This window comes from Watersipora subatra, chromosome 3, assembly GCF_963576615.1.
Source record: "Watersipora subatra chromosome 3, tzWatSuba1.1, whole genome shotgun sequence".
Taxonomy (NCBI): domain Eukaryota; kingdom Metazoa; phylum Bryozoa; class Gymnolaemata; order Cheilostomatida; family Watersiporidae; genus Watersipora; species Watersipora subatra.
Genome location: NC_088710.1, coordinates 74,808,819 through 74,825,326, shown reverse-complemented (window position 1 = coordinate 74,825,326; position 16,508 = coordinate 74,808,819). Strand labels below are relative to the sequence as shown.

The 16,508-nt window shown below is 36.6% G+C and overlaps 1 protein-coding gene across 1 annotated transcript in view; it reads left to right on the top strand.

Annotated features, from left to right (window-relative positions):
• LOC137390986 (adhesion G-protein coupled receptor V1-like) overlaps positions 1 to 16,508 on the top strand; it is a 124,379-nt gene that overhangs the window by 10,522 nt on the left and 97,349 nt on the right. Inside the window, exons 9-24 of the mRNA XM_068077300.1 lie at positions 1,747 to 2,005; positions 2,215 to 2,363; positions 2,898 to 3,161; positions 4,188 to 4,268; positions 6,056 to 6,244; positions 7,866 to 8,013; positions 8,137 to 8,330; positions 9,817 to 9,940; positions 10,422 to 10,552; positions 11,217 to 11,337; positions 11,601 to 11,730; positions 12,836 to 13,053; positions 13,225 to 13,427; positions 13,723 to 13,864; positions 14,080 to 14,300; positions 16,195 to 16,319. Coding sequence (XP_067933401.1) covers positions 1,747 to 2,005; positions 2,215 to 2,363; positions 2,898 to 3,161; positions 4,188 to 4,268; positions 6,056 to 6,244; positions 7,866 to 8,013; positions 8,137 to 8,330; positions 9,817 to 9,940; positions 10,422 to 10,552; positions 11,217 to 11,337; positions 11,601 to 11,730; positions 12,836 to 13,053; positions 13,225 to 13,427; positions 13,723 to 13,864; positions 14,080 to 14,300; positions 16,195 to 16,319 — 2,699 coding nt within the window. The remainder of the gene's footprint in view (positions 1 to 1,746; positions 2,006 to 2,214; positions 2,364 to 2,897; positions 3,162 to 4,187; positions 4,269 to 6,055; positions 6,245 to 7,865; positions 8,014 to 8,136; positions 8,331 to 9,816; positions 9,941 to 10,421; positions 10,553 to 11,216; positions 11,338 to 11,600; positions 11,731 to 12,835; positions 13,054 to 13,224; positions 13,428 to 13,722; positions 13,865 to 14,079; positions 14,301 to 16,194; positions 16,320 to 16,508) is intronic.

Below are 16,508 nucleotides of genomic sequence, written 5' to 3'. Positions count from 1 at the left end.
ATACTATAAGACTGTCTGTACTCCAGTATTCTCTCCATACTATAAGACTATCTGTTCTCTAGTATTCTCTAAATACTATAAGACTGTCTATTCTCTAATATTCTTTACATACTATAAGACTGTCTGTACTCCAGTATTCTCTACATACTATAAGACTGTCTGTACTCCAGTATTCTCTACATCCTATAAGACTATCTGTTCTCTAGTATTCTCTACATACTATAAGACTGTCTGTACTCTTATATTCTCTACATACTATAAGACTATCTGTTCTGTAGTATTCTCTACATACTATAAGACTGTCTGTACTCCAGTATTCTCTCCATACTATAAAACTATCTGTTCTCTAGTATTCTCTAAATACTATAAGACTGTCTATTCTCTAATATTCTTTACATACTATAAGACTGTCTGTACTCCAGTATTCTCTACATACTATAAGACTGTCTGTACTCCAGTATTCTCTACATCCTATAAGACTATCTGTTCTCTAGTATTCTCTACATACTATAAAACTATCTGTTCTCTAGTATTCTCTACATACTATAAGACTATCTGTTCTCTAGTAATCTCTACATACTATAAGACTATCTGTTCTCTAGTATTCTCTACATACTATAAGACTATCTGTTCTCTAGTATTCTCTACATACTATAAGACTATCTGTTCTCTAGTATTCTCTACATACTATAAGACTGTCTGTACTCTTATATTCTCTACATACTATAAGACTATCTGTTCTCTAGTATTCTCTACATACTATAAGACTATCTGTTCTCTAGTATTCTCTACATACTATAAGACTGTCTGTACTCTTATATTCTCTACATACTATAAGACTATCTGTTCTGTAGTATTCTCTACATACTATAAGACTGTCTGTACTCCAGTATTCTCTCCATACTATAAAACTATCTGTTCTCTAGTATTCTCTAAATACTATAAGACTGTCTATTCTCTAATATTCTTTACATACTATAAGACTGTCTGTACTCCAGTATTCTCTACATACTATAAGACTGTCTGTACTCCAGTATTCTCTACATCCTATGAGACTATCTGTTCTCTAGTATTCTCTACATACTATAAAACTATCTGTTCTCTAGTATTCTCTACATACTATAAGACTATCTGTTCTCTAGTAATCTCTACATACTATAAGACTATCTGTTCTCTAGTATTCTCTACATACTATAAGACTATCTGTTCTCTAGTATTCTCTACATACTATAAGACTATCTGTTCTCTAGTATTCTCTACATACTATAAGACTGTCTGTACTCTTATATTCTCTACATACTATAAGACTATCTGTTCTGTAGTATTCTCTACATACTATAAGACTGTTTGTACTCCAGTATTCTCTACATACTATAAGACTATCTGTACTCCAGTATTCTCTACATACTGTAAGACTATATATTCTCTAGTATTCTCTACATACTATAAGACTATCTGTTCTGTAGTATTATTTACACCTATAAAACTGTCTGTTTTCTAGTATCCTCTACATACTATAATACTATATATTCTCTAGTATTCTCTTGATAGTCTCCTAATAGTCTCCTGATAGTTTCCTGATAAGCTCCTGATAGTTTCCTGATAATCTACTGATGGTCTCTTGAATGTAATGTTCTGCTTTTTAAATCTGCCCACGTGTGGTGTCTGGAGTTCTACTGAGTTACTAGAGCAGTATGTTGGGTGAGCTGGTTATCCGCAATTTTTACAGTTTCTTTTTGTTACTAGCTGAGTTTGCCAAGATATGTCTCCTGGACAATAGAACGAAAAGGAGGCACTATTGGTGATGTAGTTGTGGCATTTCAATGCAGCTATTCCTTTTCTGGCATCGTGTTTCCCGCCAGCCTCATGACAGACCAAGAGCAACAGGTGGTTATATTTGATGGTGCGAGTCTTGCCAGCGTGTCCGTATTCATAAGCAACTCTACATTCCTCAACGTTGGTGGAATATTTGAAATTCAGATAGAAGAGGTCAGACTTGTGACGGGTAAGAGCATCATGTATAACACATACATGTACATGTATGTGTTATACATGTACATGTATGTGATCATGTCTATTAATACATGTACATGTATATATCACATATATAGCATAACTAGAGTTCTTTATCATCAGTACATCGCATGACAGCATTCATTCTGAGAACTGCCGTGTTTGATTTGCTAAATCTAAAGCCGCAAACACTCTTTGCAGAGACAGAACCACCGTCATATAACAGCCCTTACATAGGAGAACTTAGTTCTGACAAAGTAGTGGTAGGCACAGGCAATGCCAATGGTGAGATTGGGTTTGCAGACACGTCAGATGTATATGTAACCGAGCCAAACATTGGTACAAATAAGGTATTTGATCCTTCTTCTTACTCAACATATTTTATGGTCATGTCTGTGAGTAACATATCATATGATCATGTCTATGAGTAGCATATCATATGCTCATGTCTATGAGTAGCATATCATATGCTCATGTCTATGAGTGGCATATCATATGGTCATGTCTATGAGTAGCATAGCATATGCTCATGTCTCTGAGTAGCATATCATATGCTCATGTCTATGAGTAACATATCATATGCTCATGTCTATGAGTAGCATATCATATGCTCATGTCTATGAGTAGCATATCATATGCTCATGTCTATGAGTAGCATATCATATGCTCATGTCTATGAGTAGCATATCATATGCTCATGTCTATGAGTAGCATATCATATGCTCATGTCTAGGAGTAGCATATCATATGTTCATGTCTATAAGTAGCATATCATATGCTCATTTCTATGAGTAGCATATCACCAAATTTCTGCTTAGCTCGTTCATTTGCTAAGCCTGTATATCTGGTAAGGATGGTTAGTTATAGAGATTGTATGCTCGCAGGCCTCCATGTTAGTATCTCGAGAGGGAACAAGCGGTACCGCTACTGTCCACTGGAGAATTCTGCCTGGACCCATATCACCGGTCGACTCATCTGATATCGGCAACCTCTCAGGTCAGATAGTGTTTCTGGCAGGAAGTTCTGTTGCCATCATTGAGGTGGAGGTTATGGCTGATGACCTGAGTGAAATGGACGAGATGATGATTTTGGATCTAGAGGATGTGCTGCCAACGGGTCTTCACAGGCTTAGGCAGAATTTTACACAAGTAAGAGTCTTTCCTATTTCTTCAGCTAGACAATTAATTGTCATTTCTGACTTGCATTTTTGCAGTCTTGTTCTAGTTACATCGGTGTTAGTCTAACTTGGCAGCACTTAGAGGTTACAGGCAGCAGAGCAGTCAGAAAAGTGTTTACATATTTAGTGTTAAGGTCTTTTACACTGTACGTATATATATAGTAGTGATGTCATGTGTGCATATAGTAATAGTGTCATGTATGTACATGTATATAGTAGTGATGTCATGCATATATAGTAGTGATGTCATGTGTGCATATAGTAATAGTGTCATGTATGAAAATGTATATAGTAGTGTTGTCATGTGTGTATATAGTAGTGATGTCGTATATACATAGTAGTCATGTCGCATATACATAGTAGTGGTGTCATGTGTGTACATAGTAGTGTTGTTATGTGTATACATAGTAGTGATATCATATATACATAGTAGTGATGTCATGTGTGTATATAGTATTGATGTCATGCATATATAGTAGTGATGTCATGTTTATATATAGTAGTGATGTCATGTGTGTGTATATAGTATTGATGTCATGCATATATAGTAGTGATGTCATGTGTGTATATATAGTAATGATGTCATGTATGTACGTAATAGTGATGTCATGTTTATATATAGTAGTGATGTCATGTGTGTATATAGTATTGATGTCATGCATATATAGTAGTGATGTCATGTGTGTGTATATAGTAGTGATGTCATGTATGTACGTAATAGTGATGCCATGTTTATATATAGTAGTGATGTCATGTATGTATGTATGTATGTATGTATGTATATAGCAGTGGTGTCATGTATGTAGTGGTAATACCATATACACCTGCGGGTGTAAGTCTTGGCGTACATTAAGTAGTGAAGTTATGTATTTATATTTTAGATATGTCATATAAACTTGCTGCAGCCTGCTAATGTGCATATGCAACAGATAGATTGTATGAATATATAGCAGCAATCTCATGTAAAACACCTACGACATGTTGTACTCCTCCGCAGGTGACACTCATTATCAAAGAAAATGACAATCCAGGAGGAGTGTTCTCGTTTGCGGGAAATGTTACTAGTCTCCTTTCAAAGGTATGTCATTGCGTCTGTTTTTTTAGCTAGGATATATCATGGTGTCTGGTTTGTTAGTCGAGATGAGTCATAGTGCCTAGTTCTTTAGCTGAGATGAGTCTTGGTGTCTAGCTTAAATGACTCAAGGCGTGACTTACTTGATAAATGGTGGTGATAGGTTTATTTTAGCACATAAATTACATAATTTTTTTATTGTATGTTTCAATACATCAGAGTCTTGGCTTTCGAATGAGCTATTGTTTGCCATGGTAAGACAGACATTGGTTGGTGTTTATAGGATTTCCCCAGAGCTCTACCGCGAAAAAGTTTACTGGCATAGTCTCGAAAATTGTGACGTCACAATTCTCATATTCGTTGTTATGTGCTCTCACCGCTTATTTATCAACTATGAAAGTGACGATAATGACGCTAGTGGCAGGCGAAGGTAGGACAACTCCGGAAAACGAATGAAGATGACAAAGGAATCAGTGTCATTAGTTCTCCATGTACATATTATTTCTATGATAAGTACCTCAGACTCCAAGAACCATACTATATTTTCCCGATGATATTATGCACTAGCTCTATATTTTTAATGCGATGTTAAGGGTGACGACTGAAACTAATTAATTTCAAGCATTGCGTGATCTCGCGAAAGTGCGATTGACATTTAGTCCTAGGGCCACGCAACCGCAGGTCATAATTTAATCGATGTGATTTCATTACCTTTATCAATGACAGTACATTTATTGAAACATAGTTAATTAACCCAGAACATGTGTTTGTATTGGTCGGGCGTTAGCACGATTGCGGGCATTGTTGATTATCTAGAATCTTAGTTTATTATTAGCGCTCTCCGGGTTTAACAGCACCGATTGTCACAGAAAAACGCAGCCTCAATGGCAGCGAAAGGGATTGACGACCTAAGGCTAAATGAGAATTATGATGCCACATTTTGAGTACCTGAACCAAGCGTTTTTTTTTTGCAGGACGTACTTTTGACACCCCGTTTTTCATAGTTTTATTATTCTTTGTGTATTGAATATAGGCTCATTCGAAAGCCAAGACTCTGATGTATTGAAATATATAATAAAAAAAGTATGTAATTTATGTGCTTTAATGGAATTCCACTAGCCCTAGACTAGCGCTCGACTAGCACTCAACTAGCGCTCGATTAGGGCTCGACTAGCCCTCGACTAGCGCTCAACTAGTACTCCACTAGCACTCCACTAGCACTCAACTAGCATTCGACTAGCACTCCATTAGCGCTCGACTAGCACTTGACTAGCGCTCAACTAGCACTCGACTAGCACTCCACTAGCACTCGACTAGCCCTCGACTAGCGCTCGACTAGCACTCGACTAGCACTCCCTAGCACTCGACTAGCGCTTGACTAGCACTCAACTAGCGCTCGATTAGGGCTCGACTAGCACTCGACTAGCACTCGACTAGCACTCAACTAGATGTTATGCCTTTTCAAATCATTGTTGAATAAAAGTAAAACATGAAACCCAATGTGTCACTAAATATTTCTTTGGCATATCAGCAATAATGAAATACATTAATACCCTAATGGACATTAATTAGATACCAGTTTCCATTCTATGCCTATATCTAGTGTTCGCTAAGTATATTTAACATTGCACAAACAAAGTCACAGTGATAGCATTGATCTTTATTGCTCTATGTAGAGTGACTAGAGTCTAAACATAAAATAGTAGTACATAGAAGTAGCAAATTGAGACTATATCTCTAGTAAATATTATGCAACCATTCGGTACTTCAACTCTAATATTCACTTTGTTTAGCGAGAGGGAGAAAGTTTCTCATTATCCATAGTGCGGACTGGAGGAGCTCTGGTGTCTAGGACCATAGTCTATAATATTGCTCCTGGTGGTGATAATGAATTTTTTGGCGCAACCGGTCTTGTCATATTTGAAGCGAACAAAACGGAGAAGGTCATCCAGTTAGTCGTTGTAGATGATGATATTCCAGAGGTAAGGCAAGGTGCTACTAGATGCATTAATTATCTACTTGTAGTTAGTTTTTATATCAGTAAATAATTCACCAGAACATCTAGTTATCATTATAGGATGGCCAGCCGGCTTTTTCCTATTCCGTACATACTATGTGTCAAACTGTTCTATATTATTCTTTACATACTATAAGACTATCTATTCTCTAATATTTTCTACATACTATAAGACTGTCTGTTCTCTAGTATTCTCTACATACTATAAGACTGTCTGTTCTCCAGTATTCTCTACATACTATAAGACTGTCTGTTCTCTAGTATTCTTTACATACTATAAGACTATCTATTCTCTAATATTTTCTACATACTATAAGACTGTCTGTTCTCTAGTATTCTCTACATACTATAAGACTGTCTGTTCTCCAGTATTCTCTACATAATATAAGACTGTCTGTTCTCTAGTATTCTCTACATACTATAAAACTATCTGTTCTCTAATATTCTCTACATACTATAAGACTGTCTGTACTCCAGTATTCTCTACATACTATAAGACTCTCTGTTCTCTAGTATTCTCTACATACTATAAGACTATCTATTCTCTAATATTCTCTACATACTATAAGACTATCCATTCTCTAATATTCTCTACATACTATAAGACTGTCTGTACTCTTATATTCTCTACATAATATAAGACTGTCTGTTCTCTAATATTCTCTACATAATATAAGACTCTCTGTTCTCTAGTATTCTCTACTTACTATAAGACTATCTGTTCTCTAGTATTCTCTACATACTATAAGACTATCTGTTCTCTAGTATTCTCTACATACTATAAGACTATCTGTTCTGTAGTATTCTCTACATACTATAAGACTATCTATTCTCTAATATTTTCTACATACTATAAGACTGTCTGTTCTCTAGTATTCTCTACATACTATAAGACTGTCTGTTATCCAGTATTCTCTACATAATATAAGACTGTCTGTTCTCTAGTATTCTCTACATACTATAAGACTATCTGTTCTCTAATATTCTTTACATACTATAAGACTATCTATTCTCTAATATTCTCTACATACTATAAGACTATCTATTCTCTAATATTTTCTACATACTATAGGACTGTCTGTTCTCTAGTATTCTCTACATAATATAAGACTGTCTGTACTCTTATATTCTCTACATACTATAAGAATATCTGTTCTCTAACATTCTCTACATAATATAAGGCTATCTGTACTCTAGTATTCTCTACATACTATAAGACTATCTATTCTGTAATATTCTTTACATACTATAAGACTGTCTGTTCTCCAGTATTCTCTACATACTATAAAACTATCTATTCTCTAGTAGTCTTTACATGTACATACTATAAGACTGTCTGTTCTCTGGTTTTCTCTACATACTATAAGACTATCTATTCTCTAGTAGTCTTTACATACTATAAGACTGTCTGTTCTCTGGTTTTTTCTACAAACTATAAGATTATTTGCTGTATAATATTCTGTGTACAATGTAAGAATAAGTGATAACCTTTTTATACACCTTTGCTAGGTTTTCTGTGACAATCATAACTGCTGGACAGCTATTGTACTTTTGCATGACCTCAAACTTTCACACTCATATTGCAGTTGAATGAAACATTCCGACTTTCATTAAAGAGCCATGGCAAGCCTGCGTCTGTCCTCGGATCACACACTTATGTTGATATTCTCATTCTGGCCAATGACTCTCCACATGGCCAGTTTTATTTTCTACCCGAACCAGTTTACGCCCTCTGTGAGTAGTACTGTTAACAAATGTATAAGTGGTTTCTACTATCTATTAGAGATTTAACTGGGATCTTGTTTAGGTACTCTTGCTTAGGTGTTTAGATTTACTCCCAAACTACATGCTTTGTAGTTGAAAGCAAACAAGGCAACACATCTACAGTCCAGGTAGAAGTGGTGAGAGACAAGGGAACATTCGATACAGTTACGATTGAATGGAGTGCAGCTATTGAAGCATCAGCTGATCTAACACCTGCTTTCGGCGAGCTCACATTTTTACCTGGGCAAATACAAGCCTTCATAGAGCTTTCTTCTATAGCTGATGATGTATGTGTGTACTTGAATCATACTAACTTCATATTGTTTAACTAAGTTATTCCATAGCTGATGATGTATGTGTGTACTAGAGTCATACTAACTTCATATTGTTTAACTAAGTTGTTCCATAGCTGATGATGTATGTGTGTACTTGAGTCATACTAACTTCATATTGTTTAACTAAGTTGTTCCATAGCTGATGATGTATGTGTGTACTTGAATCATACTAACTTCATATTGTTTAACTAAGTTGTTCCATAGCTGATGATGTATGTGTGTACTTGAATCATACTAACTTCATATTGTTTAACTAAGTTATTCCATAGCTGATGATGTATGTGTGTACTTGAGTCATACTAACTTCATATTGTTTAACTAAGTTGTTCCATAGCTGATGATGTGTGTGTGTACTTGAGTCATACTAACTTCATATTGTTTAACTAAGTTGTTCCATAGCTGATGATGTATGTGTGTACTTGAATCATACTAACTTCATATTGTTTAACTAAGTTGTTCCATAGCTGATGATGTATGTGTGTACTTGAGTCATACTAACTTCATATTGTTTAACTAAGTTGTTCCATAGCTGATGATGTATGTGTGTACTTGAGTCATACTAACTTCATATTGTTTAACTAAGTTATTCCATAGCTGATGATGTATGTTTGTACTTGAGTCATACTAACTTCATATTGTTTAACTAAGTTGTTCCATAGCTGATGATGTATGTTTGTACTTGAGTCATACTAACTTCATATTGTTTAACTAAGTTGTTCCATAGCTGATGATGTATGTGTGTACTTGAGTCATACTAACTTCATATTGTTTAACTAAGTTATTCCATAGCTGATGATGTATGTGTGTACTTGAGTCATACTAACTTCATATTGTTTAACTAAGTTATTCCATAGCTGATGATGTATGTGTGTACTTGAATCATACTAACTTCATATTGTTTAACTAAGTTATTCCATAGCTGATGATGCATGTGTGTACTTGAGTCATACTAACTTCATATTGTTTAACTAAGTTGTTCCATAGCTGATGATGTATGTGTGTACTTGAGTCATACTAACTTCATATTGTTTGACTAAGTTGTTCCATAGCTGATGATGTATGTGTGTACTTGAATCATACTAACTTCATATTGTTTAACTAAGTTGTTCCATAGCTGATGATGTATGTGTGTACTTGAGTCATACTAACTTCATATTGTTTAACTAAGTTGTTCCATAGCTGATGATGTATGTTTGTACTTGAGTCATACTAACTTCATATTGTTTAACTAAGGTTTTCTATAGTTTTTCTGCTGATTAGATTTGATTAGAGGCTGATGGTGTGCGTTTATTTTTATAATGATCAAACATGAAAGCTATTCATTTTCAAAATAGCTGAGAAGAGTTTCACATCCAAACTTTACCCTGATAATCATATTGGGATTATACTGTTTGGAGTCTTTGAGTCACCAAAGTCTCTGTGCTTGTTCATTTTGCAGATACCCGAGACTCAAGAAGAATTCTCTATATTTTTATTGTCTGCATCCTTGACTGCTGAGATCACTTCACCTAACTCTACAAGGATCACTATATCTAGAAATGATGCTGCCGTATTTTTTAAATGTGAGATATTTTAGTCTAGCTTGATATCGCTCATTCATTGGTCATCTTGTTTGTGTACATTCATTAGTGTATATCGATGTGCACAAGCACACTGTGTGCGTGTAAAAGCATGATGTACGTGTGTACAGGTACAGTGCATATGTGTTCAAGCGCAATGTCTATGTATACAAGTACAATGTCTATGTGTACAAACACAAGTTGGTCTGCTGAACCGTTAGAATGTCTTGTAGTTTCTAATGAGATTGCATTTATGTCATCTTGTTTCATCTGCTTTTCAAAGTATTAACACTGAGGATCACATTAGCTTACCCAGGTTTTTAATTGTCTTTAACCTACTGTTTTATAGATCTTTCTCTATAACATTGTATAAAATTAGGCTGGAAAATGTAGGGTAGTTGACAAGCCTCCCCACATTTACAGTTCTGTAGTATACTTGTAAGCTATGTATGAACAATAGATACCAACTGCCTACTGGTTGCAGATCCAGCTGTGATTACTGTGGATGAGGGTGCAACAGTTGAGTTAGTCGTTACAAGGACAGAGTTGAGTAGCGTTGCTTCCATTAGCTACAAAACTGTCAATGGCTCAGCACAGCTGGATGACTATGAACAGGTGGGTGATTTGAACTGATCACTGTGAACAGGTGAGTGATTTGAACTGATGACTGTAAACAGGTGGGTGATTTGAACTGATGACTGTGAACAGGTGGGTGATTTGAACTGATGACTCTGAACAGGTGGGTGATTTGAACTGAAGACTGTGAACAGGTGGTTGATTTGAACTGATGACTGCGAACAGGTGGGTGATTTGAACTGATGACTGTGAAGAGGTGGGTGATTTGAACTGATGACTGTGAACAGGTGGGTGATTTGAACTGATGACTGTAAACAGGTGGGTGATTTGAACTGATGACTGTGAACAGGTGGTTGATTTGAACTGATCACTGTGAACAGGTGGTTGATTTGAACTGATGACTGTAAACAGGTGGGTGATTTGAACTGATGACTGTAAACAGGTGGGTGATTTGAACTGATGACTGTGAACAGGTGGGTGATTTGAACTGATGACTCTGAACAGGTGGGTGATTTGAACTGAAGACTGTGAACAGGTGGTTGATTTGAACTGATGACTGTGAACAGGTGGGTGATTTGAACTGATGACTGTGAAGAGGTGGGTGGTTTGTTTCTAGGCAGATTTTTGCTTGTTTTTAAATTTTTTGCCAAACAAGGTGCCATGGACAGAGTGAATGTACATGCGCTTGTTATTATTTTGACAGGCCATTGGTCTACTTCACTTTGATATCGGCCAGTCAGAAGCTAGGATAACAGTTGTGACAATAGATGATGCAATTCCTGAAGCGTTGGAAGATTTCTATGTAGAGCTATTTGATGCGAGGGGTGAGTAATTGTTGAATAAAATGTGACTCAGGTGTTTTTATTTTGCATTAGAAGGGCATAATAAGAAAATGAACTGGCGACAAGCGACTTGTAACCGTGGGAATGTCAACATTGACTCTTCAGTCTGCGTTTCATCTTACAGTGCACGTATTATTACAATGACCAAATGGCTTTATTTCCTTTTTGAGTACAAGAATTTGTCAGTTGTTTATGTGTCAATAATGACCCCTTCACTAGCCGTTACTAACTGGCTCTATTGACAGGTGATGCGGTACTTTACAATAGCTCTCGTGCAATTGTCATGATCGAAGCCAATGACAATGCTAATGGAATATTCCAGTTTGTTGGCCCATATAGCATTGAGATGCAAGAGGGACAGCCTATAGTTTTAGGGTAAGGTTTCAGGATGTTTACTTTGTTGTAACGCTTTTTTCTATACCATGAAAAGATTTAAAAGAAGACCTTTCAGTTATACCTGTTGAATAAGACACGTCGTGTTTAGCCATTGGCCTGTGTAACAAGTTGTTCAACATATATCTCTGTTATAGGATGAACACCAGTTGACGAACTGCAGGTACTCAAGCTGGCTATGCAGATGTAGTTGTTGGCTGACTCTAATTTTTGATACTTATAAATCTACCTTCATTGTTCATTCATGAGACTACTTACTCTTGCTCTTACTTTCCATGGCTTACGGTCCAGCATATGCAGTACTTTGTCTGCTAGCTCTTTCCTTCTGCTAGCTCTTCCCTTCTGCTAGCTCTTTCCTTCTGCTAGCTCTTCCCTTCTGCTAGCTCTTCCCTTCTGCCGTGTCATATAGAATTACTAGAATGCTCTTCACAGCATTTCCTGTTGATCTTCAGCGTGCTTAACATATGTGTGCAACAGTAACACACTATCAGACTGCGGCATATCCTGTATATAATACTACAGCATGTCATGTATATAACACTACAACATATGATGCATATAACACTACAGCGTGTCATGTACACTATATAACACTACAGCATGTCCTGCATATAACACTACAGCATGTCCTGCATATAACATTGCAGCGTGTCATGTATATAACACTACAGCGTGTCATGTATATAACACTACAGCATGTCAAACATGTAACACTACAGCATGTCATACATGTAACACTACAGCTTGTCCTGCATATAACACTACAGCATGTCATGTATATAACACTACAGCATGTCCTACATGTAACACTACAGCATGTCCTACATGTAACATATCTTACAGGTAACATTATAATAAACCATGCACAGCATTATTTTATTTACAGGGCATGATATGGTGTCACTTGTATGACATGCTAGAGTAAACTAAACACAGCACTATTTAGTATCACATGCATGTTATACATGCATGATGTAGCATATGATGTAGCATATGATGCAACATATGATGTAGCATATGATGTAGCATATGATATATTGTATTTTGTATTAGTTTATGTGGAAGTACAGAGTAACATAATATGCAGGGTGTTACGGAGTGGAGGAAGCTTTGGTAGCGTTGTGCTGGAATGGAGGCTGCTAGCTAATGACTCACAGGTCAATATCGCTAGCGAGTTCGATCCAGTCAGTGGATATCTGGTATTTGCTGATGGTCAGTCTGAACAAACCTTGGAAATCCTAGTCATAGCTGATGGCGTCCCCGAGTATGAGGAGACCTACACTGCTGAGATATTTAATGTGACAGGTAGGTATTATTAGTGTTTGGATTAAATGTGACAGGTAAGTATCACTAGTGTTCGTCCAGTACATAGGATCTTACAGCCATAGGCCCCTTCCTGCTCATGCTGGCTGAAGCTTGTCAGTAGTTGATGTGTATATTTAGAATGATATTAGCATAATTTTTTGCACCCTGCAGGACTGGATCAGCCACTTATATCTACAAGCCTCGCGGTCATCAGCATTACTGTGCCAACAAACGATGATCCTAATGGTGTCATTCTCTTCGATTCTGTCTCTACTGAACTAGCAGTTGCCGAAGACTTCTTACCCGGCAGAGCAAATTCATCTGAAGCAAAGTTCATCGTCATCAGAGCTCAGGGTCTCTTTAACGATCTTCAGGTAACTTACTGTTCATCTGTGCCATCAGAATACATTTGAGTCAACAAGTAGTCATCTTCCTGTTCAGAGAATAAGATAAAACAACTCCAATTATTCTATTGATTTGCGCTTGTTGGTCCAGTACTATTGTTTTTTTTACAAGTCGCTCCAATTGCAGGGGAATTATCATCTCTTATCACTCTGCTCTATGCATTTCTATGGTGGTGCCAATAAGATGTAAAAAAAATTTTGATCATAAATTTTAGTGGGTTTTGAATTTTGGACAGGAGTTTCTGTAATTTCATTCGATTTTTAGGTGTTGTGGGAGATCTATTCTGCTCAGGTTGCCGGCATCATGCCTGAGCTTAATGACTTGCTTTTCTCATCAAATGCTGACTTCCTCATGCAATACACTGATTCTACTGGCTCGTTCATCTACAACTTCACAGGAACTGAAGGTACGCAGTGCTTATATAGCTGGCCATTAAGTACCTATGTCATAATATTAGTCTGCTAGTTCTGACCATCTGACCTTATTACGCTTGCTCTCCCATATTCACCAAACTTCCTGCAATTTTGAAAGTATCACTTTTTGTTATAATGATGAGTATATTATCTTTTACGAGTCTATGTTAGCAAGTAGAGTCACTATTCACTGACCAATGTGTTTCAGAGAGTCATGTGACTGTGTCCCTCACTTACCAAACAGACTGGGTGACGAGAGACTTTGCCATCAGCATCTGGCTCTTTCCTCACTCTAACGCCACTGCCCCAATACTGACAAAGAGCTCAAGTCTGACTCCAGGGCTCATTTACTACTCTATTGATCTCGTAACAGGTCTTAGCGGAGTTCCTAAAAGTGTCATCTTTTCTGTTTTGGATGAAGAGTCCATGGTGAGATTAACTGAGCTAACTCGCTCGAACCACCTGCTCGAACAACCTGCTTGAACAACTTGTAGTCTTTCCCTTAAAGCAGATAAACATGGAGTTATTGATTCTGTTTATTTTTTTTCATGAAAATTAAACTCGAAGATGTAAAAATACTTGGTTGTACCAAAGTCTTATTTTTCACAGTTTATAAAAAGTTAAAAAACTCCTGCTTTTCAGAGAGGCTTATAGTGCACAGCCAGACTGAATGTTCTTTTCATGGCATACGAACTGAAGAGAAGTGCTATGTGTCATGTTATCATGGCATACATACTGGGGAGAAGTGCTATGTGTCATGTTATCATGGCATACGTACTGGGGAGAAGTGCTATGTGCCATGTTATCATGGCATACGTACTGGGGAGAAGTACTATGTGTCATGTTATCATGAGAGTGACTCTTCTCAAGTTTTCTAGAAGTGGCGTGTGTCATTTGTTGCTAAAACTGATTTGTGTCATATAGTGACAAGAGTGACAAGTGTCATATAGTGGTAAGAGTGACAAGTGTCACTTAGTGGTAAGAGTGACCAGTATCGTATAGTGGCAAGAGTGACAAGTGTCATATAGTGGATTTAAATAGGCGAATTATCTGTGATGTGAGACTGGGAGATTCGAGAGGTACTGTTTAGGCGAAGAAGGCAGCGGAGTACATGCGCTCATTTGAGACCTTCTGGGGTTTCTTGCTTAACCTGTACTGCTGCCAAAGGGTCAATGATATACTTTGCTCTGCTGCCTTGACAAATTCAGCATCTATGACTTCACAATGTATTGTTTTGCTCAAGTGAATTTTTGCTGTTAAAACACAAATTTTAAGTAACAGTACCCAAAAATATTTATAAGCTGTAGATAAATTTTACATTACTTTTCCGAAAGACAACAAGTGTTTGATAATATATTTTAGTGTCATGAGGAGTTTTTATACGGAGTCTTTACACAAGCTCTAGTTTCAGCAGCAAGTTACGGCAGCAAGACATTATTCTAAATTATTTAGACACGACTTAGATATAATTCTTTTGATATATCACACGTTCTGTTTTTTATCCAGAATACTAAGACAAGATGAAATCGTAGATGAAACTAGACTATACTAAGACTGTTTATATTGGCAATGACATAAGTTGAAAACAGACATCGAATCTATACAGAGACATGACATCCAAACTTCTTTTTGCTTCTCTAAAAATAATATAGTAAATGCAATTTGAATTTTATAATTTTTAATTTCACAAGTTGTTAACAGTTTATTTTTATCTCAGAATCTCACTTCAAGTTCAAGGATGCCCTACATATTTGCAACACATTCAAGTTAATGGCATCTCTGGATCATTAACTTATTATGATAAATTATGTTAACTGGTCATATTGTTTTTGTAAGTTGCCAAAAGGTTATTTATAATCCTCTTTTGGTATGAAGTTACAGTATATTGAATTTATGTTTAGTTATTTATACTTTATTATTATTTATGCATAAACATTCTAATTGCTCTTTGGCCATTCTGAACCACAGCAATATCTGCTCAATTCATCAGAGGCTGTGAAACTTTATGCCTTTCCTACTTAAACATCTGACTTGAGCTAAATTACCTATCTATACCTGCCTGCTAGTCATTGTATGGGAAGGGAAGTACATATTCATGAGTGAAATAGGCTACAGTGCTGCCTGTTGTGGTCTGCATCTGCATTTTCACTTGAATATTTCCATTCCTTTCAACAGTGCTCTAGTCATCGATGCTTTATTTTGGTGTAATTTACTCGCTGCCTCTTGGGTGGGATGACTCTACCTTTATTATAATTATGATCAAAGAGGAGTGATTACCTATTATTTGATGAGAGTCACAGCTCGTCGTTTTGTACACTCGTAGGTTTTGGAAAAAGTGGAAGTAGAGTGGATGGAAGATGAAGAGCCTCAATGGCAGCACCTGCTTATTAATGTCGTTGATGATAGAGCTGACTTCATACTTAATGGAGCTGCTGCCATTCAAAGAATGTGAGCGAGTATTTTGTATTTTATTCCTGAGCAAGTAGACAGGCAGTCGTCATCTCTTTTCTTTCTTACACTCGGAAGAGCTCATGACTAGTACGCTGCTGTATGTTCCCATTGGCTAACAGATATTTCTTTATATCCTAACTGCAAAGTGCAGCCCTGTTCGCAACGAGCGCTGCCGCCAGTCAAGCT